Consider the following 27,834-nt stretch of genomic DNA (forward strand, 5'->3'; position numbering starts at 1 on the left):
TCCTGACAAAATAGGCCACGTTCCTTTTATTTAATCCCTGGGTGCGTGGAGAAAATCGTTGGGAAGGAAAACCCGGCGGATGCTTCCAAGGGGACCCTCGGTGGCTGCCACCAGCTTCCATGCAAACCTCCATCCTCACTGCGGGGCACACACTTAGCAAAGGTAATAAAGGTGCTTGTTTGGATGTGATGGGAAAGGCACAGAGCTGAGATCTCAAAGAGGATGGAGGCAATGGCATTCCCTCTGCTCTGCAGAGGTGGTCCCAAGCTCCTGGCTGTGGTGTGGTCAGCCATGCACTGTCCTCGTTTTACAGAGGGGAGAGGATGTGATTTGCCTCTGTGCAGTAGGAAACATCATTGGTTCCCCCTTCAGGTGGGGTAGGAGGTGGGAAGCAGGGAAGGAGGCAGCAGTGCTCAGGCTTGGCACCCATCAGCATGGGCTGCCTCAGGCCGGGAGGGCTTGGAGATGCTGTGCCATGGGGCTGGGGGACATGGGGCTCCTTGTCCGCACCCTGTGGGTGCCCAGGAGGATGTGTTGCCTTCTCAGCAAGCATCTGGCACCATAAATAGAGCCAGGAAAGCTGTTGGTATGCTCCAAGCAAGCATCCCTGCTCTGATGCAGGCTGGGAGTGGGGCTGCTGGTGTGGGCAGGGATCGTGGGATGGGTTTTTACCCTGGATAAGAGGGTGCAAGTGTGGAACATCCCTGTGGTCCCCGGGGCCTTGCTTCAGCTTCCCATCCGTGTTGTGTGAGCGGGCTCTGCCCTGTGATGAGCTTCCCAGCTGCAGCAGAGCAGGGTGTTATTGTTGGGTCCCATCCTGGGCTCAGGGCTCAGTTTTTCCCTCTGCTCTCCCTCAATTCCTGTTGAAGCTTTGAGGACTCCAGGCTAGGGAAAAGTTGAGTAAGAGCCTAGAGCTTGGTCCATTACCTCCAAATGTCACTCGGCAGCTTGCTGGGCTTAGAACAGGCCTGGCAAGGGACATTACAGCTTACGAAAAGCATGATGCACCTCGGCAAAGACAGCTTATGCTGTTTACTTCTTGTGCTGGAGGAGACAGCGGAAAACCAGGCTGGCTCCGGTTCCCTGCTCTCCTCTCCAGTGTCACACTGCCCAGGTGAGCTCCTGCCATCCCTCCCTGTTGTGCAACCCCCCCGGGCTGGGTGCAAGCTGCTGTATGAAGCATAGGGCAGGCACGCAGAGGAAGAGCGAGGCAGGGTTTTTCTTTCCAAGTGGGTGGGGATTCCTAAATTCCCCTGGCATTGGCCACAGAGTTCTTTCCAAGCCCCATTCCAGTGTCAGCCCGCCTAGCCCTGGGGGATTTGGGCAGCTTCATCCCCAGCCTGACTCAGCGCGAGCTGCTCCTCATCCTCCCTATCGTGTCAAGAGCTGCCCATGGAGGAGCCACCACTGGGACCTGCCTGGGTGGCTCAGTGGAGATGGGTGCTCCAGCACTGTGGGGTGGCCCCAGTGAGCACACAAAGTCAGCATTCCCCAGGGATGCTCAGGCGTCTTGCCTGCCCTGCCTCACTCATGCAGAGCCCAGCTCCCTTGCCCAAAGCTCACGCAGATTTGGGGCTCCTGTATCCCCAGGGCCCTCCTGCATCTGTGGGATGCCAGCTCCCAGGGAGGAGGAGGAGAGCCGGGAGGAGGTTGTATCTGGGAGGGTCTGGACCTGCAGGAGGTCTCGTGCCCCATTCCTGAACCCTTCACACCCAGTACTGGTTGTTTTTCAAGGGGGGGTTGGAAGTCCGGCAGTACTGGAGGAGCTCAGGGTCTGGGGGTGCCCCAGTAGCCTGGGGAGGGGGACCCGTGCCCTTGCCCTCCAGGGCATTGACAGTCGTTAGGGGGATGCCTTGGTTGGGGTCCGTCCTCCGGAAGGTCTCCTGATCCGGCACAGCCCCATTCTTGGCCTTGGAGGATGGGGTTCCCTGGACGTGGTGCTTCCCTGTCTTGTTGCGCTTGTGCAGGTAGAAGAGCAGGGGCAGGATAAGGGCCAGCAGGAGTAAAATGAGGCAGATGGGGATGATGATGCTGAACATGTTGGCCTCGATGAAGCTGAGGAAGGTGCCCCCCTCCACAGGGCTGGGGCTGGTGGTGGCACCAGGGCCCATCCAGGCAGTGGGGGGCATGCCCAACTCGCTGGAATTGGGACTGGTCTGTGCTGTGCCATGGGGCTGTGCCATGGGGGGCAAGGGTGCTGTAGGGGCAGTCAGCAGGGTGACACCGTAGGCTTTTGAGGCATTGTAGGGCTCAATGCTGTACCCCAAGGATGCTAATGCGGGTGGCACACCGGCAGCCACCAGCTCAAACACAAAGCTGTCGCTCTGCAGGGGCTGGTCGGTCTCCCCAGCATCCAGCAGCTCCAGCCCCACCAGCCCTTGCTCCAGCTCGCTCTGGCTGAAGGTCTCAATGGGGGTGCTGGGCTGTCCCGGGTCACTGGAGACCCTCACCAGGCGGCTAGCATGGGGTGCCCTGCGGACCTTGAACACTGGGGTGCTCTTGGTGCGGTTGGCCAGCTCGCTGGCATCCAGGACACTGGTGTCCAGCAGGGCTGTGGTGCCCCTGGGCCACAGGCTGCCTGGCCGAGTCTTCACCAAGGCACGGACAGTCACGTTCACTACCCCGGTCCTGTTTGCTGCCCGGGACATGGCAAGGAACTGGAAGGCATCCTCGGGAGAGCTGAGGTTGATGAAGGTGAACGTCACCTCCCCACGGTCCAACTGCTTCTGTGAGAAGCCCCGTGATGGCTTTTGGTTGACCTGCACTTGGCCAAACCTTGGCTCCCTGGTGATCCTGTACAGGGCATTGCCTGCCCCCAGCCCTGCGGTGCCCAGGAGGTGATGATGGGACACAGGGGCCCTATTCAGGTCCTGGGGCACCTCCAGCAGGACAGGGCTGGAAGTGGTGCTCCCCACAGGCAGCACCTCGATGTCCAGTGAGGTCAAGGTGGGCAGGTGGTGGCCATCGGAGAGGCTCAGGGTCAAGGAGCCTGGGGCATGGCTCCCGCTGGCCACAAACACCACGTGGCCTGCATTGACATCTGCTTGGGTGAAGCGGTTGATGGGCTCCTGTGGGCTGTGTGTGTTGGCCACGTGGCCAGCAGGAGGTCTCTGGAGGATGCTGTACACCATCTCCTCTGGGGACCCCCATGGCTCCGCCACATCCAGGTACTCCTTGGACAGCATCACTGTGGAGCCTGGGGACACCCTCAGCACTTCTTGCTTCTTCACCACTTGCAGTGGGTTGATGCTGCTGGTGGTCACTGTTATATTGAAAGCTTCGGAGATGACCACCCCTTCCTGTGGAAGACGGAGGGACTGCTGCGCCTGGGGCTGAAGCCAAGCCTTGAACCTGAAATGGTCTTCAGAGATGCTGTCTCCACCATGGACATACGCCAGGCGCCCTGCAGCCAGGTCTGACTGCAGGAAGAATGGCTGAGACCGCTCCAGGGGCACACCGGCCACCAGGAGCTGCCCATGAGCTGGTAGCTCTGTCACCAGGAAGACCACATCGTGTGCAGCAATCTCTGGGGCCAGGATTTGGCTCAGGAGGTTGGAGGCATCCAAGACTGAGGTGCCAATCTCAGCCTGCTGAGCCCTTGGGAGCTGGAGACCTGGAGGAAAGGGAAAACCCAAAGGTCTGTGAGGCCTGCAAAGAGCCAGGATCTGCTGGAGGGGAGAGCAGAGCTAGAGGAGAGCAAGTTAGAGCAGAGAAAGGAGGATTGCAAAGAAACGGAGAGGCATGAGAATCACTGGGACTTAGTCTGGGGAGATGATGCAGGAAGGAGTTGTGCACAGAGCCAGTTAAGGGATGGATGCAGATTTAGGTGGTTGATGCAAAGCTCATGCTTGTTTGGCCATGGGAAGTGGCACAGCAGTGTCTATGTGCAAACAAGCTCTCCTGAAGTGTGCACAATCCCAGCTTCAGGAGAGCTCATTTGTTCCTAACTTCTCCTTTCCTTCTTTACCTTCATTTCTCCATAGCTGGGTTGAGCGGTGGGGACACTTTGCCTCGAAGGAGATCAGCACAAGGAGGATGAAGGAATCGGAGATGGTCGTGGGAGCCACCACACGGAAACGGATGGCATCCTGGGCCAGCCAGAAGGGCTTCTCTGGCATCTCGTGCTGGTAGAAAATCAACCTGCTGTCCACCTGGAAACAAAGAAAACCTCCATGAGCTCTGCTGAAGGGTAAAATACGGACCCATGTGGAAAACAGTGCATTTGGTTCATTGCTGGTGTGATGGGCACTGTGGCACTGGGGGTTGAGGAGCTGGTGATGCTGTGCCAGAGCCAATGTGTGCACCCTGGGCTCTCATCTTGGCTCCAGGAAGGAGCACCCAAGCACTGGTTAAGTAAGAAATGGGGATCATCACCAGCAGTGGTATGAGTGGTATGGTATCCAGAAGTCACTGTGCCTCCCTGCCAGGATGCTTCTGCCCAGCAATGGGGGAAGCTGAGGCTCAGCATAAGGGCCAGGCAAGCACAGCACCAGGGTGGGCAAACCTGCGTGCTTCTGAGTGATGGTTTAGTAATGAGCCCTTTGCCTGTCCCTGCAAAGCCTGTCCCTGTGGGACAAAGCTCAGAGCAGGGGTGAAAGCATCGCACTCTGCTCTCACCTGCGGCAGCAGCCAGCACAGCTGGTCTGCAGCAGGGAGGGAGCTAGGGAAAGGGGATTATAACTCCCTGAGCCTCTTCCAGCACTAAATCCAAGGCTGGTGGCCGTGGTAAAGCCGGTGCTGGGGCGGCAGCTCTTAATCCCTCTTAGCAGCCCCTGGCAGAGCTGGGAAAGCCATGATGTGGTTGCAGCCCAGTTCTGCCTCTTCCAGGGATCAGGTGCCCTTGGTGGCAATGGGCCGGGCTGGGGCCCGTGGGGTGATGCAGGGCTGTGCCTTGGGATGCTGGGGACAGGGAAAGCTCACCTGGGCTTGGGTGAAGTTCCTGATTTCCTCTCCCTGGGCAGTGGTGAGCCTGCCCAGGCGTGGGGCTTGCTCGATGCTGTAGTACAGAGCGGTGGAGCTGGTGGGGCTGTTGCTCACTGCCTGCAGGTTCTGACTGGTGATCGGCTGCAGGGCACCTGGAAAACATGTCCAGGATGGACTTCAACTCATGGCCATGCCTCAGGCAGGGGCTGATGTAAGGGTCTGCCATCCAACTGTGAGGATGGGGAACACTCCTGTACCCACCTGGGCACACGGTGAGGCTCTGCTTCTTGGCCAGGCTGATGAGTGGCTCTCTCTGGGCCCTGATGAGGAAGAAGTGCCCAGGAGACAGGTTCTCGCCATCCCACAGGTCAAAGGCAAAGCCCCCATCCAGTTGTCCTGCAGAAAGCATTCACTGGGCATTTATTGTGGCAGAGAAGGCCGCAGCCCCCCATTAACCTGGTGTGGCTTGGATCAGGGTGCTGAGTGATGGGGTTAGCATCCGCCTGGGTGGCACAGCTCCCCTCCAGTGCTGCCACCACCTCCCTCAGGCTGATGCAGGGAGCAAGGGCACCTCAGCCCTGTCCTACCTTGGTGCATGAAGAGGATGAGGCCATTGTTAATCTGGGCCTGGGTGAAGCGCCGGACCTCAGCACCGGGTGCCGACCTCAGCACCACCTTCCCATTGGCTGGGGGTTGGATGGAGTAGATCACCTCCTCTGGTGGGGAGTCCTCATCCTCGGCGCTCAGGACATAGGGGCTGATGGCAGCTGTGGCACCTTCCCGCAGCTGGGGGATAGGGAGAGGCTGTAAACCCCTGCAATGCTCCCAGCACCTCTCCCCTCTTCCCCAGCCGGCTCCAGATCCCATTCCAACTCAGAGTGCTTCACTGGGTGTCTGAGCGTATCCCAGCCTCCAGGGATGCCTTGTCTGTGTGCTGGGGGATGCCTCCATCCTCTGGCCTCTGTCGCCCTGCACCGCTGTCAGGTTTGCCACCATGTTCAATGCATCTGCATGGTGTGTGCAGGAGGGCAAGGGGCAGGGCTTGCCCCTGTGTGCCTCAGGTTTCCCAAGCACTGGGAATGGAAGAAGGCATGGTCCTGTGCCTTTGACACATTGCTCCCCATTGCTCTGCAGGAAAAGAGCTTTTAGTGGGGTCACTGGGCCCTGAACTCGCTCCCTGGGTACGTGATGACCACAGCCCTATCTCTCCCAGGCTGGATGTTTCTCTCAGCTCACGCTTCCAGCAAAGCACCCATCCTGCTGTGCTCTCCCAAGGCTGCAGCAAGGCCACCAGCAGCCCCAGCAATCCCTGCAGGAATGATAAGTATGCAGCTGAGCTCAGGGCCACTGTGAAGCTTTCCAGGGCCGCTTCTCCCAGGCCCTGGGGATGCCGCCACTCCAAAGCCCCGGCATCTCCCATCTCCAGCTGGAGGCAGTTTTCCCTGCCCCTAATCCTTTGCTGTAGTTCAGCACACCCCAGAGCTGCCTTTCCCTCTCAGGATGCCCAGAAAACATGGGCTGCATGGACTGAGCCTTGCTGCAGCTCATGCAGGGCGGAGGGGCAGGATGTGCTGCATCCCGCAAGCCCACAGGACAACACCCGGCACTGGCTCTGCTGCTCAGCTGGCTGTGATGAGCTCTTCTCTGCTGCTTTCAGCTGGCCTAACCCAAAACATTGCTTGAGTGGGTGTGGGTGCCGGCAGTGAAATGAAATCCCTTGGAAGTCCCTGTGGGATGGCAGGAGGCAGGCTGGAAAACACAGCTTTGGAGGGATGGGGTGGGGGAAGCGCTGGTGGACACACGCAGCAATGGGAGCTGCTGCTGCTGCTGTGTGCACCCAAGATTCAGGCTGCTCCTTCTCCACAGCCAGGTCACTTCAGTGCCCATTGGAATTGCTACCACAGCCAGGGCTTGGTGCCAAGGAAAACTCCCTGTGGTCAAAGCCTGGAGAGGTGATTGTAGGCGGGGGGACTGGCAGCACTGGGCATCCCTGCTCACTGGGACACAGTGGCTCAGAGCCTGCGCCACCGGGGCTGAGCCACCTCACCATGCTCCCTGTCCCTTGAATTATTAAAGCCTCCTGCCTGGTTCCTGCTCCCATTATGTTTGCTCAGCCTCTGTGTCGCCTCTGTTCTCCAGGAGCGGCAGCGGAGCAGTGCCCGGAGCGTGCCCGTGTGTGCTGGTGCAGCACTGGAAGCCTCTCTCTTGGTGGCATCCTGCCACCCTTTCTCCTGCTGCAACCCAAGAAGCTGCTTGAGGCCAAACTTCCTGGTCCTTTCCAAAGGGCTCCGCTTTGGGGTCTGAACCCTGCCCGTTGTCTCCTCATCCCTGCATGGACTCTGCATCCCGGCGCTGGCCACCGCAGGCAGCAGAGGGAAGCTTTGTGCAATCCCTCTCCTGGACCCGGCCTGACCTTTAAACGCTGAAGTCATCCCTCCCCGCAGCACAAACACAGCAGGGCCGGGCCCCTCCTGAGCCTTGCTCCTGCTGGGAGCAGGGAGCTTTTCCCAGCTCCAGAGCCCCTCCTGCGGGCAGCCGAGGTTACCCCTCCCAGGGCCGGGGGGGATCCCGATGGAAAGGCACATGGAATAAACTCAGGGTTTATTCTGGGAGCTTTTTCTTTCTCTTCACCCTTTTTTTAGCATGGTGGCTGGGAGGGAAGGACGTGCTTCCCTGAGTGCCTTGCAGTCACTGGGCTAATAATGGGCTGGCTAAAAATAAGGCAGGGAAGGAGCCTCCTCCTTCTCCTCTTGTCACACAGGGCCAGCTCTGTGTCTAATGGATGGCACTGGGGCCAGAGCTGCTCTGCCAGCTCCATCCGCCCTGCCAGAGCCAGGGAGCCAGCAGAGAGGGGCTTTGTGGCCTCTGGAGCAGGGATGGGGCTGCCATGGATTCAGCAGCTAATGGGTTAACCAATCTCTATGGGAGTGCAGGATTTAGGCACAGTTGAGGCAGATCCTGGAGCACCCATTGCATTATAAAAGGGATTTGCTAGGAAGGGGCTGAGCTTCCTGGGCTGGGGAGTGTAACTGAGGCAGGCCAAGAGGAGGGGCTGGCTGTGGATGGGGTACCCCAAACTTTGCTGATAGCCCTGAGTTTGCCTGTCCCCTTCCCCTGGATATCAATACAGCTGCCTGACAGGAGGATGGAGCCAGGAGGGGCTGGGCTCTGCTCCCAAGGAACAAGGGATGGGACAAGAGGAAACGGCCTCAAGCTGCACCAGGACAGGTTTAGATGGAGCTGAGGAACAATTCCTGCCCCAGAGGGTGCTCAGGCATTGGAACAGGCTGCCCAGGGCAGGGCTGCAGGCACCGTCCCTGCAAGTGTTCACACAGTGTGGAGACGAGGCCTCAGTGCCATGGGTTAGGGGTGGCCTGGGCAGTGCTGGGTTGGACTGGATGAGCTTAAGGATCTTTTCCAACCTAAAGAATTCTATGTTTCTTTGATCTTCTCCAGAGTCGAAGCTCTCAGACACCTTCCCAAAGTCACTGCAAGGATCTGGCCATGATGACTGGGATGGAAGGAGCAGTTTTCCCTCCAGCCAGCTTGGGAAAACTTGGGCCGGGTAAGGATAGCCTAGGGGGGTGGCACTCCTGTTTGCTACTAATTTGTTTGCTGCAATTTGCAATTAGTGACCCTTAATGGGGCAGGAGGTGTCAGAAGCAGAAGAGGGGCCTCCAGTAGCGGATGAGACCTATTTGCTTCTGACTTCACCGCGATGGGCATCAGGAGGGGTGTGAAAGGTGCCTACACAATGGAGCATTTCCACCCTGTGCAGATGGAGCGGGCCTGGGGCAGGCGAGGGGCCTCTGCTGCCGCCGTGGCACGTAGCTGCGGGCCGCAGAGCTGCTGCGGGGCGATGCTCCCATCTTGTGGCCGGTTGCAGCAAGGACGGGGCGGAAGGAACGGGGCTGGCGGAGCTGTCTCCGCCTCCTGCAGCGCCTCGCCCCGCCGGGAAACCGCCCCCCTACCCGGAGCCTGTCGTCTGCCTCATCCGCGTCCCGGCGCTGCTGTGCCCCGTTTGCCAGAGGTGCGTGACCAGGCTTGGAGTGGGGGTCTGACCCCCATCCCCACCCCCCGGTGTCCTGGCGCTGAGCCTCGTGGGGTGCCTGCCCGCCCATCCCCGTGGCATCTTACCTGCAGGCCGGCGTTGACCCTGAGGTGGGGCCCCTTGGAACCGCGGGGCAGGATGGTGATGAAGATGGTCCTGGGCTGGCTCTGCCGGTCCACCTCGGAGGCGTTGGCCAGCAAAGTGAAGCTGTCGATCCTGGCGCCGGGGCCATGCTGCTGGTACTGGATCTGCTGCTGCTCCACCTGTGGGGCAGGGGCTGGGTGACCTTTGGGGAGAGGACCTGAGGACCCAGCCGGGGAGGAGGAAGCAAGATGCGCACCTACCAGTCGCTCCGAGGCATCCCGGTGTGGGTGCCCTGCCTGTATCCCCAGGGACATTTAAACACACCATAGGGGATGATACATGCCCCTCACCCTAAACCACTTCATCCCAAGGGCAAATATCTTGGATGGGGAGAGGAGCCTTTTGAGCCTCTCAGAGCTGCTGAGGGCTGGGGCCCACCCTGGGATGTTTCCAACCTCCCTGGGAAAGCAGTGTGGTAGGCAAGGGGCACCCTTGATGCTCTACCTCTCTCCAGGTGAAGCTGTGCAGCCCAGCACCCACAGGCTGCTTGCTGTGCAGGAGGATGCCGAACCGGGGTGGCTCGAGTACCACGAACTCCACACCCAGAGCTGTGTAGTAGGAGTTGGGGATGTTGAGGATGCCTGTGGAGAGGGTGGCAGAGCCACCTCCTGGCACAGTGATGTTGTGGACATCCAATGGGACGGTGATGGGGAGCACGGCCAGGCTCACCACCACCCCCTCCAGAGGGTCTGCACTGCTGGCTGTGATGTCCACCACAAACTGGTCACGCTCCTCCTGGGGCTTGGAGTGCAGGTAGAGGAGTCTGCCACTGTTGATGTCCTCCTGGGTGAAGGACTGGATGGGGTCCAGGCTGGGCTGCTCGTTTGAGTCTTGGCCGTGCTGAAGCATTGCCAGGAAGCCGGAGGTCGGAGGACTTCTCACCAGGTAGACTATGTCCTGGGGAGGGATCTCTTCATGGGTCACCTGGGAGTGTGGGGAAGATACAGTGTGAGTGTGGGGCTGGTGCCTGCAAGCCTGGACTGCCCCACTGCTGTACAATACCCTAAGGCTTTGCTGTGGGATAAGCTGCAAGAGTCACTTTCTTGCTCATGCGAAGCCAGAACCCCCTATCTACCCCATGGCAAAGCCTGACAAGTCCTTTGCTCTGGGCAGGTGAGAGTAAAGTGGAGTCCCATGAGTGGCTCTCCTGGTTTGGTGGCCAGGGAAGTGATGCATGCTTGGGGAATGACTAGAGAGGGGGATACTCACCAGTAAGTGTTCCTCCTTGATCCCAGCTCCTTCCCCCTGGAAGGCGTGGATCTCCTTGTTGTTGACTATGTGCAGGGGGCTGGGATGGGTGTCCAAGAACACACTGATGGCCAGCGTGTCCTCCACTGCCACCTCATTCACTTCTACGGTGAACTGGAGCTCATCCTGCCTGTTCCTGCTCCCATTGTGGCGGTAGGAGATCTCTCCTGCCAGCAGGTCCCTCTGGGAGAAGGCCATAACCGGCTGCTCCCCTCTCAGCACAGTCCCCCACCTCGGGGGGTTTGTTATCAGGAACCGTATCTCTTCATCTGACCTGATGTCCATATTAGTCTCCAGGCTGAGGACAGAGGAATCGATGCTCCCGCGGCTGCCTTGGTGGATGACCAGACCAGTGTTGTTGACTATTCTGATGTAGGGCTCTGATGCCTGTACTTCCAGGAGGGCCGTGGTTTGATGGAGACCATCTGAGACCTGCAGCTGGATCCAGCCCCGGTCAGCCCCTGAATGGACAAAGAGGATCTTCTTCTTCCTCAAGTCATCTTGTGTGAACCGATAGACCTGGTGGCTTCTGTCATCAACGGACACAATGCTGCCAAAGAGAATGTCCTTCCTTGCCAGCACCAGCTGCGTGTCGGAGAAGCCAGAGTCCTTGTCGGTGAAGGCGATGTCATCTGTTGTCAGTAGGTGCTGCCCGTTGCGCACCACATTGAACACCTTATTCACCACCTGAACTGGAGTGTGGTCATTGACGGGTTGGATGGAGACCCTGAAAACACCTCTCACCTCCTCTGCCTCGGGCTCAGTGCTGCCCTCGCCCTGCCTGGTTGCTACAAAGGGGATGTCATCCTCCAGCGTCTCGGAGTCATCATGTTGGTACAGCAGCCGGCGCTGGAGGATGTCATCGTTGGTGAACTCTGTGATCTCCTCTCTGGAGGCCCAGCCGTGGGATGCGGCCCAGGCCAGCCTCCCATGCGCCGGCCCCTCAATCACTTCGTAGAGGTAATCCATGCTATTCATGCTCTGTACAAACAAGTGGTCCTTGGAGATGACTGCTTGCCCGCCTTCCGGCACAGTCAGAAGGACGTTGGTCAGCACTGGTGCATCGGGGTCCCCACCAATGCTGATGGTGTAGGTATAGACAGGAGAGTGCTGCTCACCCGCGTGCACGCGGAACTGGAAGGTGTCCTCGGCTTGCTGAGAGTTCCTGATGGTCACACTGTAGCTCAGGTGGCTTCTCTGCAGGTCCTCTTGGGTAAATCCAAAGCCTTCAGTGAGCCTGTTGCCGAGCAGCTCCAGGTTTCCCTTCTTGGGAGCCTGGATTATCATGTAGTGGAAGGGGACTGGGGTGGAGTTTGGATCTTCCAACATTGCCTCCAGCTCCTTAGTTGTGATGTTTCTGTGCCATTTGTTCTTCATCTGGAGAGGAACCATGGTCTTCATCTTAATGGTGGCTCTTTTAATCTTTATGAGAAAGGTGTTGTTTTCCAGCACCTTCTGCCCCACCTGGACTTTGAATCTCAGCTTTTCCACGCTATCTTCCAGCCGGTGCTCCGGGTCTGTGCTAAAATACTGGATGCGCCCTTGCTCCAGGTCTTGCTGGTGGAACGACTCAACTTTTTTCCATTCCCCTCCCATGCTCCCTTGCTTCTGGAGCTCCCCATACTTTAGGGGCTCTGTGAGGACATAGAGGATGGCCACCTGTTGTTGCACTGCATTTGTCTCCACTGACAGGTTGGCTGTGGTAATGCGTGCAGCTCCTCCTTGGGAGATGGAGAGACCAGTGTTGTTGCGCAGGTGGATGTCTGGGTCAATGGCAAGAATGCTTAGGGTAGCAATGGGGCTTGGGACTGTGCCATCACTCACCTGCAAGGTGAGCTGTGAGTTTGTCCCACTCTGATGCACGTAGACTACATTGCCTGCTTCCAGGTCCCTGCAGGAGAACTCTTCGATGGGCACTCCCGGATGAAAGTCGTACTCCACATAACCCTCCTCCATCTGCTGGCCACCATGCAGCTGGAATTCCAGGTCATCGCAGGATGTGTCATCATCTAGGACCTGCAGGATGTCCGTGGTCAGGTGCTTCCGTGTGTGTTTCAGCATTGTTATCTGGTTCCCATGGGGGAAGATCAGCTGTGGGGCATCATTGATGGGGTTGATCATGATGGGCAGCAGGTACATCTGCCCCTGCCGCAAGCACTCTGGGACCCCTTGCTGGGCTGTCACCGTCACCTCCAGCATCAGCTGGTCCATGGGCCCCTCAGAGCCATCGTGGATGTATCTGACCTTCCGATTCACAATGTCCAACAAGGTGAACTTCCTCCTGCTCCTGGACCCAGGAATGTCGAGCTCCAGCTGGCCGTGCCTCGGGTCGTTGGTGATGCTAAAGAGGATTTGGGACTGGCGGATGTTCGCAAGGCTCAAGTCCACTGTTGGCTGGGCATGTTTCCACTCCAGATAGGCCGTACCCCCCTCAGAGACGATGAGGGGGCTGACATGCAGCAGCCTGCTGATGTTGGCAAAGGCGGGTGGGAAGCTGTTGTCCGGCCGGCACGGCTCCACCACCAGCCCTGGAGCTCCTGACCAGACATCTGGAGGTGGGGAGGTGGGTGCCTCATCCTGCTCATACACTTCATCGTATTCCCAGTAGTGGTCCTGTTTTCCACAGCCTAATGTGATGTCCCTTGTGATCACGGCATCTTGCAGACTCCTCCTTTGCAGGTTTATCCGCAGGTCCTCCAAGCAGCCGACGAAGGAGCTGTTGGTCATGGTCCACACCGAGATGAAAGCAAGATGATGCTCTCTCAACCTTTGCAGAGCTTTTTCATTCATACCTCCGATGAAGAGGTTTCCCTGAAGGTCCAGGTAGTTATTGATACCCCTGTTGGAGGTGGATGAGGCGTAGTAATCTATCAGTATCTCAAACTTGTGGATGTCTGTGTGGACTTTGACGTAGTGCTGCTGCTCATCACTGATGAAGACGTTGTTGTGCAGGACAATGATGCCATTCCCCTTCTCCACAAATCCCCTCAGGCGCCCGTTGGAGATCTCCAGATAGAAGAAGTCATTCTCCAGCCCCGCGTGGTAGATGAGGGGTGCCTGGGTGACACTGGTTGTTATTACAAACTCAATGGTTGCTTCCTCCCTCGCTTCCCATGTGGGAAATGCGACGTAGGAGTGTGGCCCCATGAACCCAAAGGGCTCCTCGGGCTCTGCAGAGAACTGTGTGCTGCAGCCTTCCTGGACCCGGTGGAAGATCTTGGAGCTGCCATCCGAGGACAGAGGGGAGAGCACATCCAGGCCGTTGAATGTCACCAAGTGGAGGCAACCTCGGAAGGGTGCGCTGGCCTCGGCGAGGTACGGCAGGTCAAGGCTGCCTGTCCCCCCGGCGTAGAGGCCGTGCTGGATGTCCAGCTCCCTTGCGGGCCCTGCCATGTTCACGGAGCTGTTGAAGAGGCCGTCGATGGTCAGTGTCATCCTGCCATCCTCCACCAGCAGTTCCACATCGTGCACTGCCAGGTTATTGAGCTGCAGCTCCGCTGGGGACTGCAGCATCACCTCCTCCGAGCCCAGCCGCAGCCTGGCCTGCAGGGAAGGGCACAGAGTGCTCAGCGCAAGCAAGGAGACACCTCTCCATCCATCACAAATCCCTGCTGGAGCACGGACCCCTGCCTGGGCACGCACAAGTGGTTTGGTTCTTCTGCTGCTCTGTGCCCTGCTCTCCTCCACCTCTAGGCACACTGCCCCTCATCCGGCATACTACCCCTCATCCTCCCTCTGTTCATGACCCTTCTGTCCCATTCTCTGAATTTCCCTCCTTTTCACTCATTCCTAAGTCTTGTGCTGATTTTCCAGTGTTCCTCTATTTCCCGGTCCCACAGCTGGGCTTCTCCTCCCCTCACATCTGCCAGATGCTCACTCCTTCCTTGCTTCATTCTGCCTACTAGCCTCCCTCCCTGCAACCTGGGCTGCTGTTTCCCCTGGGAACGGGCAGGGAAATAGCAGGCTTTGCTCTCCATAGGCAGCAGCCTGGAGCCTGCTGAAGCAGAGGGTTAGCTGGTGGCCTCTGAGACACATGGTCTGCATTAGGGAGCCCTCTGGCCAGCTGCTCACTTGCTGTCCTGCTTTGGTTTAGATGTGGTTGGTGGCCCAGCTCGTGCTGCACAGAGGCAGGATGTGCATCTCAGATGCTCCCTGCTCTTTTCCTTCGTGGTGAATGCCAACACCATAACCACAAGAGTGAATTTTCTTCTTCTGCCCTCATCCCTTCCCATGTCCTAGCTCTATTTGGCTTGTGGTAGACCTCTCTCATCTCATCCCTTCTCTTCACTAACCCCTTGCACCCCAGGGGTGCTATGCACCATGTCTGACCATGGGGTGCTGGTGTCTGGGTGTCTCCATGATGCTCCCCAGCACCACTCTATGTAGTGAAGAGCTTCCCCAGCTGGAGCTTGTGTCTGTGATAATCCCAAGCCTGTGTCCACTCTCCTCTTGAGCTCAGCATCCCATGGCAGGGGTCTTGGCAGCCCGTGCTTGCATCTGGCCCCATGGGCTGCTGCTTCCAGGTGCTGCCCCTTCATCCTCACCCTGGATGGAGCCCCCCAGCCCGGTGGGTGCTGACCTGCAGGGTGCCGTCCCGCAGCTGGAGCAGGAGGTGGTCGGGCTGCCCGGCAGCCAGGAAGAGCAGCCCGCTCCGCTGGCTGGTGTAGAGCTGCAGGCGCAGCCGCACCGTGCGCGATGCATCTGCCAGCGGCATCTCCACAAAGCTGTCCCCGAAGAAAGAGGCTGGGGAGAGAAGGGAGAGCAGGTGAGGCAGGGAAGGACACCCCCTGCCAGCCCTGCGGTGTTGGTGCTGAGCCTGGAGCCAAGCACACCCATCAGTGCTGAGCCCGGAGCCTCCCATGCACACCCATCAGTCCTTCCCCATTTCCCCTGTGACAGGGTGCTGTGACTGCAGCCTGGACAGGCCCTCAGGGAGCCTGTTTCCTGCTTTTCCTAAAGGAAGAGTTTTCCAGGGGCTGGGTGGTGAGACAGAGGTGATGGTTCTTGCCCATGGAGCTTTACAGAGGAACCTTTCTCCTTGTCATGGGGCTGAGTTCCCAAGTGTTAGGAGGCAAACTGTTACCCTTCCCATTTCTGCCACAGCCATCAGCAGGCTGCTCTAGTGGAAAGTGTCCCTGCCCATGGCAGGGGGTGGAACTGGGTGAGCTTTAAGATCCCTTCCAACCAGTCTGGAATTTGTTGGTTATTATTTACTGTATCATCCAAACACTGCTGATGTTCACCCTGAAGGTGGTTGCTCCATCAGTGCTGGAGGACTAAACGCTTGTGCCTGTGATCCATATGTGGATGTGAGCCCGTACAGAAGCCTCTGCTCAAACAGGGTGCCTGAATATGCCGCTGGAACCCATTCAACGCCCAGTATACATCACTTGGAGGGACTCAGCGCAATGGCATGTGGTCATGAAATGAAAGACTGTGTCACAGGGCACATGCGGGAGAGGGCAGAATTAAAAGCACAGGGAGTGGCAAGGCTTAATTTTAGAGTGCTTTATAATGTTGAGCTGGCTTATGCATGCGTGTGCATAGCACACATGTTAAATGCACGTGTCTGCCTTAGCTCCAGAGCAGCCCATGGCAAAGTTAACTCTGTGCTTGCAGAGCGAAGCATAAACAAGAGCTGTAAGTTGTAAACGTTTGGGGAGGATGCGTTGAGGAGGGGGGAGAACACACGTGCATTCAGACCATATGGAGTCACAGGCTGCAGAGCCTGCTGTGCTCCAGGTTATGTGTGCAGAGCCTTCCTGCTGTACTTCACTTGTCACCAAACCCACCCAGCTGCAGACCCACAGCTGGGTTTGAGGCCCCACATCCAGCTTTCTGTGGTGCTAGCCTGGCAGGGGCAGAGTTGGAGCGCTCTCCTTTGGCTCAGCGTGTTCTCTTGGGCTGTGCCCTGTGGAGGGGATGCTCTCCTGAGCCCTTCAGGAACAGAGGCACCACACGAGGTGATTTCCTGCTGCTGGCTCTAGAGAAGACACCTCTGCTTTCTCCTGAGGTTTATGAGAATAACATGGGCGTTAGGAGCTTGTCACCCCACCCGCTGTGGGCAGGGAAGAAATGGCAGCATGCAACTATGGAAATATCTTGGTTTAATACCAAGCCCTTTGCTCAAGCCTGCTCATTTCCTGCTGCTGGCACGGGGCACTTTGCCTTCCTTGTCTTCTTCAGCCCAGTGACTCAGAGCAGCTTTGCTGTTCTTCACAGGGCTCTGTCCTCTCCTGACCTGCTCCCTCCTCTCAGGGATCCCTGCAAAGCCACCCAGCCCCAGCACACCTTGCTTGGTGGCCAAGGGTGATGGGTGTCGCTCTCACCACCACCTTGTCCCAGCACTCGGTGGGCTGGGCACAACACAATGGGGACTCTTCCCCTCCTCTTTCCTTGCCCAGACCGGGGCAGGCGCGCTCGTGCCCCAGCGAGGCGTGCACACATGCATGCAAAGTACTGTGCTCCCTGTGATGCTGCATGTACGTTATGTGCTGGCTCCTGTTGAGGTTCCCCCGTGCGTGTTCCATGCTCTGGCTCTCACTGGGGTTTGGGTTTGTGGCTTCCCCTAATCCAAACCACGTGCTGTTCGCATGGCAGCGAGCGGCTGCTCTCATGGCGAGGGCTGGACCCACCACCACTGTCACTGCCAGCCCAGTGATGCTGAGGCTTGTGTTGGGGCTCACTTTTGGGAGCTGGAGGAGCTTTCCAGTGTGACAAGGGGCAGCAGTGCCGCAGCCAGCACATCATGTCCCGCCTCCATTCTCCAGAAGCTGCCAGAGATGTTTTTCCACTCTTTTCCCCATCAGATGCTACCAATGAAGAGCTGCTGAACGTGGGGATGCCCAGGGGAGCAGTGCTGTTTGCTGGGGAGGGAGGAGGAGACCTTGCCTGGGGTTCCTCTCCAGCAGCAGTGGTGTGAATTATTGCTGTTTGTCTTCCCAAAATCCTGCTTTGCTGCTCTCCTCCTCTGCTCAGCAGCCTGGCCAGGATGAGGATGAGAACACCACTTGACCTGTGGCATTTCTCTTTCACAAGGGACTCACAGCTTTTCACTTCCTTCTCCCCTTTTCCTTGCCCTCCACATTGCAAAAGATGCAGAAAATGTGGCTTGCTGGATTTTTTTGGGTTTTTAAAATGAGGGGTTTTTTTTCACCCTGAAGGAGCCTCCTTGGCACAGGCTGCACCATCCCACAGCTCCGATTTGGACACAGACAGAGAACATAGGGAACCCCCCCAGGCATGCAGCCCTAGGCGTGTGCTGGCGGCAGCCAAACATCCCAGCATCGCCCCATGCTGATGCACTCCTGTGACCCAAAAGCACCTTTCCTAGGGGATCACTCCATAACCATGTTGTGCCCCAAGCTGAGCCTCATCCCTGGATGGAGATGCTCAAGCTCCCCCGCCATGGGGGCAATGCTCTCCATGTCCTGGCTGTGGGTTGGGGTGGGCACCCTGGCTGTCCCGCTCGCCTTGGCTAAAAATAATTGCCATTCCCAGCGTGCAGTGTCCCGCGGGAAATCGCTGTCCTGCCTTGCCAGGCCCATGGAAAGGTGTTGACGAGACGAGAGGGGCTCCGTCACAGTTTCCGAGCAGCCGGCCAGGAGCCAGCAGATTATAGGCTGTGCTGTCATTCGGGCTGGGGGGGTGGCATTGAAAACGCCCAGGAGAAGAGCCAAAAGCAGGGAGCGAGGGGCTGGGAGCGGGGCCCTGGGTTTGCTCAGCTCCTCCCGAGGCCAGGGAACAAGCGAGGGCTGTGTGCGAGGCCCCGGCACCCTGCCCAGCCGCCAGCCACGCGCCGGGACCGGGATGCTGGGCCATTGCCCCCTGCTCCTCCAGCTGGAAGCACGGCGAGTTCAGCCTCTCCGACTGCTGGTGTTTGGTGTTCAGGGAGGTTTTTGGCAGCCCCACAGTGAGCAGGCTCTGGTGGCTCCGGGTGCAGAACCGGTGATGAGCAGCACTGTGGAGGGGATGGGATCCCTGCCTATCCCGGGTTCTGGGGCTCAATGGGGCTGCTCTGGGCTCTGCTCCATGTTGTTAACATCTCGGTACACAAACTACACAAACTTCTCCCCCGCACGTAGGAGGACAGAGGAGCCAACTCTCATCCCAGGGAAGGGAGAGCTCTCACAAAGCTCAGCACAAGGGCTTGCAGAAAGAACTGGTGCTGGACATGTGGGGGTTTAGGAACAGAGAGATGTCTCCTGGGTGTGCAGTGGGAAATGTGAGCTGGCGGATGGATGCCTTCCCTACCCACAGGCTCCTACCACACCTTGGGGTATCCCCATCCCTGCCTGTGGGATGCATTTTGGGGTGTGCATGGGGAACTGTATCAGTGTGGGGGTACAGAGGAGTCCTCAAGGTGCTGCAGAGACTCCTGAGGAGGATGCTGAGGCCGAGGAGGAAGGAGCTGAGCAATCCCAGCCTGGGGAGGGGCCAGGCTCTCAAAAAGGCTCCATTGAGGCTGCGGTGTGGGGCAGGTGGGGGCCAGCACTGGTGTGTGTTTGCAGGGAGGGGACTGGAATCCATTACAAGCAGCAATTTAATCACCAGGATTAAATTGCCAGGAGAGCCCCCCCTGAAAGCTTTCAGTGTCTGCAGCCGCGTCCCGCCCCGGCCACACCGCTGGTGGAAAAACAGCCCGGGAATGAAGGCTCTTTGTTGCCGAACAGCCCCGGGCTTGTGCAGGCGCTGGGGCAGCCCAGCCCAGCGGCTGCCCCCCTTCCTGCCCCCCTTCCTGCCCTTCCTTCCTGTGCCATCAAGGAGCCCCTGTGTCGGTGATGCTGCTGAGCCCCCCTCGCATGGGGTGTAGCTGGAGCACCCAGGCTGGTGTATTCCTCCTGCACAGCAGCACCAGGAGCTGGTTTTGAGGCCCTCCGAGTTGTTCGGGGTTGGTTTTCTCTTGGCTGAATGGCTTTAGAGGGTGGTGTCCGCCACTTGCCCTGCAAACACCAAGGGGGCTTGAGGACACCCACCCATCCCTGGGGATGCTGCTTGGCAGCATGAACCCTTCCCGGTCTCCAGCAGTGTGTATGAGCTCTGCCATCAGGATGGGTAGGACCAGTCCTTCTGCCTCCACCATGGGTGTCCCCATGCTTCAGCCTCCCTAAATCCCAGCCTGGCTCCCAACAGGACCCGTGCTCCCGCATGCTTTGGCTGCATCCCGAGAGGTGGCAGGGCTGGGCTGTGGAGGAAGGGTTCTTACTGAGAAAGGCTTCTTTATGTTACGCATTCCCTTCGTTTTATGGCGTGGTTTTATTTATGGCCAGGGAAGGAAACGAGCAGCTTGCAGGGCAGGCTAAGGCAAACACAGCCTTTGGGGTTTAGTGGGGGCCTTGCTTGGAGGAGGAGGTGCCGGGGGGACAACTGGGGGGCTGCTGTTGCCTTCAGGACTGCCCAGAGACCTGCCTGGGTGCAGAACAGAGGCTGAGCACCGACCTGGGTCTCTGCAGCACAATGGAGACTGCTTTTGGGTTGCAGTGATGACATCCAAGCCCAAGGGGACCTTGGGGACATGCCATGGCCCCCCACACTAGCAGGACCCTCCTCCACAGGCAGCATAGGGCTGGTTCCTCCAGGGTGGGCTCAGGCACTTGGGATGGGGCAGAGCCCCAGGGAAAAACCAGGGATAAAGCAGGAGAGCAGGGAAAAGCCTCTCCCTGCTCTCCTGCTTGTGGGGTTCAGCCCCCAGATTTACAGGGTGGGTGTCATCAGCACAGCTCCACCCCTGCTGCAGTCTCACCTATGTGGAGGAGGCTTTTTCACTCCATCCCCACTTCCAGGCTTCATCCCGCATGACTGCAGACAGCGGCTGCAGCTCCCACATCTGGAGCCAAGGCTGTGCGTGCTGCTGGAACCCCGGCAATGGGAACCAGAGCTCCGGCTCTCGCCTCCCACCCTCCACCTGGCCCTCCCTCGCAGCAGGGCTCCCCGGGGCCGGGGCTGATGCTTTCCAGGAGTGCCGGCCAGCAACGATTGCTGGAAAGCAGCTCCCGGGATGCTGCCAGCAAACCCAGAGCCCATCACCCTGCACCGGGCTGCTTGATGTGGCCATCACCCTTGGTTTGGGTGCAGGAGCAGAGCCCCTGGACCATGCTGCTCTGCTTTGCCCCCATCCCATCCCGCTGGCTCCTGCCTCCCAAAGCAGCTCCTCCACCCCTACCTCTGGCTGCACTGCACTGCTTTGAAACCCTCCGTCTGTGTTTATGAATCCAGTTCCTCTCCTTGTTCCCATGCCAGATGCTCTCCTGCTCGCCTTCCCCTGCCTCACAGCTTTGGGGAAGAAAAGGGCCTTTTTGCAGCCCACGGACTTGAAGGTCAGGGGAAAACATAGACCCAGCTCATCCTGCACTGCCTGGGAGGGGTTCTGCTGTATTATCCCATGTCTTTCCAGCCCCACATGTCTGCCAGCTCCTGCCTGCCTTCCCCATCCTTACAAAGCAGCCTGAAGGAGCTGCTAGAGCTGGAGGCCATAAAGCAGGGTCCAGGAGGTTTGGCTGGAGCTCCAGAGCTCCAGCTCTTGCTTATCCAGCGTGGTTTTACAATGATTCAAGCAGCCCATAAGCTGATGGTATTTCCTGCTCTCTCCTGCTCAGCCAGATGCAGAGCCATGGAGGGGAGTGCAAAGAGCTGATCCCTGGCACTGCTGCAGCCCCGAACACGCATCGGCTGCACCCCAGGCCTGGCGTGAGCAGGAGCAGGGATGGAGAGCTCTTAATGCCATGTGGCTGAATGGCTCCCGAAGGACTTAAGGAATAAGCCTGAGCTGGAAGCAGTGATTGGAGTTTTTTGCCCTGGGAAGCGAAGCGGGGGTGAGAAAGTGGGAGGATTTGGGGAAACAGGAGGCTCAATGGGGCTTTTGTACCGTCCCCTGCAGTGTGAGTCAGGCTTCCGCTGCCAGAGGTTGGCCTGGAAATATCGTATCAGCCCCAGAGGACGTGGTTTCCAAACCACCCCAGTCGGGCTTGCTTCTATTTTTTCCTCTTTTCTTTCTTTCTTTCTCTTTCTCCCAAGCCATCTCCCTCTCTGCTCACTGGCTGGCAGGTTTTCCAGCTCCACCCTGAACATCCCAGCTCCCACAGCTTTCCCTACTTCAGCTCCATGCTTGGGAAGGGCTCACAGGGCCTGTGGTGGACAATCCTGACCGGCCCAGCACTACAGAAGCAGGGGGACCTTGGGGGAAGTGCTGGGCACCCAGGGCACCCATTCCACTTGCAGATCCCTGAATCCCATCACAGACTGATGCCCATTCCCGAGCCCATCTGCAGCCCCAGTGCAGGGAAGGAGCCTCCCTGGGAGCTGGCAAGGTGACCAGCAGAGCTCAGCCAGGGGATGCACAGAGTATCCCTGGAATGGCTGGATGTTACCGGAGAGATCCTCGCCTGCTGTCAACAAACAGCACCACAGGAGAGGGGCCCATCTCCAGCTGCCCAGGCTCCGATGTTTCCCAACCTTGCTTGTGTCAGACGGCTCTTGGAATGCTGAGATGGGGGTGGTTATCAGGCAAAGTCAGGGAAGAGGGGGGAAGGATGGAGCAGTGCATGGAGGGGGATGCTGGAGCTCTGCAGGAGCTACCTGCTGGAGTTAATCCCTGCATCCAGCTCTAGGCTCAGGGGTAGGGAAGGAGCTTTCACTGGGGTGGTCTGGCTGTAGCTGTAGCTGGCAGGGCAGTGCCCACACACCATACACAGCTACAAGGGCCATGGCCAGGATGGGCTTTTAGTGATGCTGGGTGCTGTGAGGGACAAAGTAATGCATCTCCATGAACAGAGATAGGTGTTTATGGTGTGGAGTGGAAGAAAAGGGCTAGTTTTTGCTCATCTGGGGGTGACATGCTGAATTGCCTGCCTGGCAGTTCTAACTGCAGAGAAAATGAGTATCCCCCCTGCTTTCTAGAGCTGGAATCTGCTCTTCTCTTTTCTCCTTCTCCTCTCTTCTCATCTCCTCTCTTTCCCTCTCTGCTCTGCATCCCTTTGGCAGTCCCCTCCCATCCCACCTCCCCACTCCAGCGGTCCCCCTGGCTTTTCCATGGATGGGAAGCCAGTGCCGGTGCTGTTTACAGAGCAAACAAACTCCTGCTCTATTCCTGGCACGGGGGCAGCTCTGGCCGGCCGCGGGGGGCTGTGGGGGTGTGGAAGCGGGTGCTCACATCCCCTCCCAGGGCTGTGGGGCACGGCACGGGCCTGTTCTCAGCCACATCCACCTCGGGCCAATGCTTCCCTCTCTCCTCCCCAGCTCCCAGAGGAAATGACCCCGGTGAGCCCAGAGACTGCTATGGGATGAAGCCTGACTGAAGCCCAGCCAGAGTCTGGGAAAGTGAATGGGAAATTCCTGGTGAACCCCCCCACGCATTCTGCCTGTGCACTGGGGGGCACTGGGGTCTTGGGTGACATGGTCTAGTGTGAGATGTCCCTGCAAATGGCAGGGGCGTGGAACTGGATGATCTTAAGGTGCTTTCCAACCGAAACCATTCTGTGATTCTATGATTCCATGGTAGCAGATGGGGACCATCAGTTAATCTGCCTGGATATGGCACTGCAAGCAGGGGGGCCTCTGGCCCCCAACACCCTTCCCTTTCCCGCCTTTCCTCTGCCTGTACACAGAGGAAAAACAACAACCAGAATGCCAAGATTTGGGCAAAAGAAGCAGTAGAGATTCACGGGGCCATCCCAAGCTGACTCACAGCTCACGAAGGCCAGTGAGTCACAGTGATGATGACTTTTATCTGTCTTTGGTTTGGAGGCACATGATGGAACCTCCAAACCGTGCTTGCCCCATGACTTTCTCCACTCCCATCAAGTTCTGGCAGCACCCTTTGCTTCCCCGAGATGCTTTCTGTCTGCTACTGGCTGTCTGTCCGGCTGTCAGGCAGCCAAGAGTAGCTGTTGGGCACAGGGCAGCTCCCAGAGGTATTGCACAGGGCCATGCACAACTGGCACACCCTGGGAAGGAAGGATGGAAAATGGGAATTTATCACTCTCTGGGATCCAGGGCACGGGGCATAAACATCTGTAACCCCACCTCGCTTCTGGTTGGCAGGACGATGCTCGGAGGCCCTATTTGGTCTGTCCTGAGGATGAGTGACAGCTAACGGGCAACAACCAGGCGGCAAACCTGCATCCTCCCATCCCAGGGATGGGAAGAGCTGCAACAGTCCCCCTACTCTGCTTTTAAGCCTGGCTTTGCAGAATCCAGAGCTGCCCCAATGTGGGTCTGCTTTGCAAAGCAGCCCTTGGCCTTCCATCAGGGCAAAGTGGATTATCTGATTGTGGTACATTAACAAGAAGCCTTGGGTCCATTTGCAGGCTTCACAAATAAAATGAGCATGGTGCAGGCAAGACCATTCCCACTGCAACAGCTCAGCTCATCACACGTTTTTCTTGAGCTCAGTTGTGATGTTACATTGACCCTAGAAAAGCTCTGCAGGGCATCCCATCCACATGCAACGTGGCAATGCACAAACAAGCATGGGGCACTGGGAGATGACTCAGGGAAGGGCTAGTTTGGGAATGAGGGGTCTCTGATGAACACCCTCCTTGCTCTGTGACTCCAGGAGGATTGAAGGTACGTGGCAGTGAAGGGGCTGGTTGCAAAGCAGGCTGTGCAGTGTCATAGTATCAATGAGGTTGGAAAAGCCCTTCAAGCTCATCCAGTCCAACCCAGCACTGCCAAGGCCACCCCTAACCCATGGCACTGAGGCCTCGTCTCCACACTGTGTGAACACTTACAGGGACGGTGCCTGCAGCCCTGCCCTGGGCAGCCTGTTCCAATGCCTGAGCACCCTCTGGGCAAGGAACTGTTCCTCAGCTCCAGTCTAAAAGTACCTGCACAGACACAGGCAAGCCCTGGGCAGTGAACAGAGAGGAGCTGAGGCGTTTCTAGGACTGCCCCAGCTGAAGGCTGGGGTGATGCTAACGCTTGTCTCCCAAAAAGGACACAAGCCAGAGGCCGGCACCTGGAAAGGGCTGAGGGAGCAGCCTCTGGGAGCCAGGCTGGGCTGTTCGCCTGTTGCGAACAGTCTGTGCTTTGAGCTTTATTTAGGCACACAGACAGGATTTGGCTGCTGCCTCCCAGGCCCTGTTACTGTCCAGCCTTCAACCTGACTTTAGTTCCTCAGTCTTAACCCTGTCCTGCGATCCTGGAGGAATGTGTGTGTTATATATTTGCCCGCAGCTCTCTGTTGCTAAATATAAGAGTGAGACGAGAATATTTCTTGACAATTCCCACGATACCAGTTTGCGTTCTCCCCCTTTTTTAGCCTTTTTTCCTGTTCTTTCCCATCAGCTGGAAGCTTTTCCAGCTGCTCAGAGCTGTGACCTCCAAACATGCGGCACATCCACAGAAAAGAAACTTTGGTAAAATCGGTTTGATTTCCAAAAGTGGAGGAGAGAAAAAGAGCTGATAACCCTGGAGGAGGCAGGAGGGGTCCTGGCCGGGTACCCTGGGGTACACACTGCTCCCAGGGCAGCCATGCACAAGCTGGGGTCACACTCACCTCCCTGGGACTCCCATTACCACTGCTGAGGTGTCCAACCAACACTTGGGAATGGCTTTTTGGCACCCTCTTGTTGGATGCTCAGGGTGGATGAATCTCATAGGGACCCCACATATCCAATTCCATTCTTCTCCCCCCATCCGTCCTCATTCCAAACTCCCAGGGAGAGGGGTTTTGGGGAACGGGGACCTCAGCCTGTGAGTGACTTCAGTGGGAACCGGAGGAGAAGCAAGCTGCCTAAGAACAGTTTACTAAAGCTTCACACTCGGGTGTCAAGAGGGCAAGCTTTATGAGTGCTGTTCTCTTTTTGATACAATCTCCTACTTGTTGATGTGCACGATGACTCTTCCCATGTGGGGCTGAAAATTTTCCATTTCCAACCCCCTGAACCTGGGCTTGGAAGCAACACAAACACATTCACATGGGAATGCCCATGAAACTATAGGCACTGGTGGCCTCAGCAAGGATGCTCCCATGGGGAAGGAGCCTGCAGGAAGATGGTACTCAGGCCCAGGGTCACAGCTGGCACATCTGGTTCAGCTGGGTGCAGAAACAGTCCCCTGCATCAGAAAATGAGCTTGAACTTCCTTTCCTATGCTATTTCCCTTTCACTGATCCCTGGAGCTGTGCCCAGGGGGGTTGGCTGGTACCAGTGAAAGCCACATGCTGGTTTTAGGTAGGGGTTGCTGCAGCCCATTCATCATGGAAGAGCTTGGGAGTCCCAGGAGCCCTGGGGGACATCCCGGACACCCAAGCAGGCAATGGCTCTGTGTGGTGAAATCCCTGCCTGGGATGGAAAGGTCAGGAATGAAGGAGACCACTCTGTTCGCTAACAATAGGGGTGTTTTTTTCCACGCAGCTTGCCAGGCATCTTCATTTTAGTGTGTGGAATAAAATAGAAGGAACAAGGCCGGAGGGAAGGAACATGTCCCAGAGGCCACCTGCTCACTGTGGAGGGAGCAGGGACAACAAAGGACCTGCAGGGACCTTACATGTGCTGACAGCCACAAGGCTATGGGGTTGTCCTTGTCCTCCTCCTTGCACTAACACAGACTTGGATGCAGAAGATGGTTGGGGAGCAAAAGCCCAGGGGTGGTCAGTAATTACTTTGGAAACTGCTTTCCAAAACTGCTGTTTGGAACCCTTGGAGAGGTTTAGGAAGAGAAACTGTTCAGTGAAATGTGATAGTGGTTTTAAGGGGACTTAGGGAAAAAAGCGCTTTTTCAATTCCCATCAATGCTGAAGCTGTGGATGCTGCTGACACAGTGTCAATGGTTGGTTACACCCAGAGTACGGCTGTGAGGGTCAGGTGAAGGCACAGACCTGGCCCAAGCAGGATGGGACCCATGTCCAGAGCCAGGTGAAACTCAGACCATCACAGGTATGAGCATCCCCTTAGCAACAGAGGGAGCAGGAGGCAGAAGGTGTACAGAGGAGGTGCAGGGTGGGATGCAGGATGGGTGTTAGGATGCTGAGGCAGGACACATTGCTGTGCCAAGGGCTGTGTGGGCAAACCTTGCCACTTCTTGGGCTAACTGGATATAAACTGGATATAAAGCACCCGCTCTACTCTCTGCCCAGCTCTGTCCTAGTACAGCAGCCAGCATCCCATGCTCTGCAGCACCAGGCTCCTTCTCCTGGGGGTGACCCTCATCCCCTGGTGCCCCATCATGTGAGGGGCGATCCTGCACCCCTCGGGGCTCCCCTGCCCCATGCATGTAGCCATCCTGTGCACAGCACAGACGGACGGAGCAGAGCCGGGAGTTGACGCACGCCCTGGAAAATGCTGCCCGGCTCCGTGTTTCCCACTCATCCCACACTGGATGAGAGGGGCTGCCCTGCACAGAGCTACTGTGGCAAGGCCAAACATGGGCAGGGAGGGGTGGCTCTCTATGCCGGGGCTGCAGGACATGCCCATGCTCCGTGCCCAGGGAGCAGGGAAGGTGCCTTTCGCCCTTGGGCTGCTCACGGAGCAGACCCTGCAGCTCCTGCATGCGTGCAGGGAGCGAGCCCCATCCCACTCAGCACCACGTTCGTATGTGCCGCTGGGCACAGCATCAGGTACCCAGCACCCTGATCGCCACAGTGGGTGAGCAGGCCAGATCCCTCCCCTGCTTTCCACGCAGGACACCCGAAAACAGGCAGCTCCCTCTCCCTGCTCCTGCCAGCTTGGCGACAGCTCGGGGAGAGGACAGCCTGCACACACACCGCTAGGTCCCCATCTCTCCCGAAGCCAACCCTTATCCCCTGGGTTTCTCCCCGCTCCATCCTTCTGTGGGACGGGGCTTACCTCCGGCCGGGGGTCCCGCGGTGACAGCCGGGGGCTGGCAGGCCAGCAGCAGCAGCAGCAGCAGCGTGGCAGTGCCACCTCGGGCACCCATGGTGTCCCCCAGGGCTGGAGCAGCGGCTCGGGCTCCGGGAACGGCACAGAGCCGTGCTTCCAGCAGCGCTTCCAGGCGAGGGCTGCAGCTACTACTATATTTAATGAAGGGGAGTTGAGGGAGGGCCCTGTAACTTCTGCCGCCACTCAGGAAGGAGGAATTCGCTCAGATGACAGAGTCAAGCTCTTCTCTCTTAAAGGGGCCCCTGCCCACCCGCTGCTCAAAGCACCCTTGTTTCCGTTGGGGCGAGGCGAGGGAGGAGCGGCCGCTGTCACCGAGAGGGGAAGGAGCGTGATTTGGGGTGCGATGGGTGGCTCCGGGGGCTTCCGTGGCTGTCCCCGACACCAAGCACAACCAGCTCTTGGGGTCCATGGAGTCCCGAAGCCGTGTTACCCATCCCAGGCTCTATCCCGTTCCCTGCAGCCTGCCGAAGCAGCTCTCACCAGGAATAAAGGCAGTCGGACAGACCCTGGGGCTCATAATAGTTCAACCACGCACTGGGAAAAAGGCTTCCCAGCTTCTCCTTCCCGTGCAAAGCCGATGCCGCAAGTATTAAGGACAAGGACGTAATCCCTCCGATACGCAGCATCCCA

At 57.9% G+C, this 27,834-nt stretch overlaps 1 protein-coding gene across 1 annotated transcript; it reads right to left on the reverse strand.

Moving 5' to 3' along the window:
- Window positions 1–27,311, reverse strand: CSPG4 (chondroitin sulfate proteoglycan 4). Its single transcript, XM_031045926.2, has 10 exons — window positions 27,151–27,311; window positions 14,946–15,109; window positions 10,328–13,909; window positions 9,563–10,042; window positions 9,061–9,237; window positions 5,511–5,709; window positions 5,185–5,319; window positions 4,921–5,075; window positions 3,968–4,151; window positions 1–3,613 (listed from the first exon to the last, which is right to left on the reverse strand). Exons 1-10 carry the CDS (start codon window positions 27,239–27,241, stop codon window positions 1,707–1,709), a joined length of 7,074 nt encoding a protein of 2,357 aa, XP_030901786.2. The 5' UTR covers window positions 27,242–27,311; the 3' UTR covers window positions 1–1,706.
- Between the last annotated feature and the right edge of the window lie 523 nt (window positions 27,312–27,834).

The sequence above is a fragment of the Melopsittacus undulatus genome, chromosome 9, assembly GCF_012275295.1.
Source record: "Melopsittacus undulatus isolate bMelUnd1 chromosome 9, bMelUnd1.mat.Z, whole genome shotgun sequence".
Taxonomy (NCBI): Eukaryota; Metazoa; Chordata; class Aves; order Psittaciformes; family Psittaculidae; genus Melopsittacus; species Melopsittacus undulatus.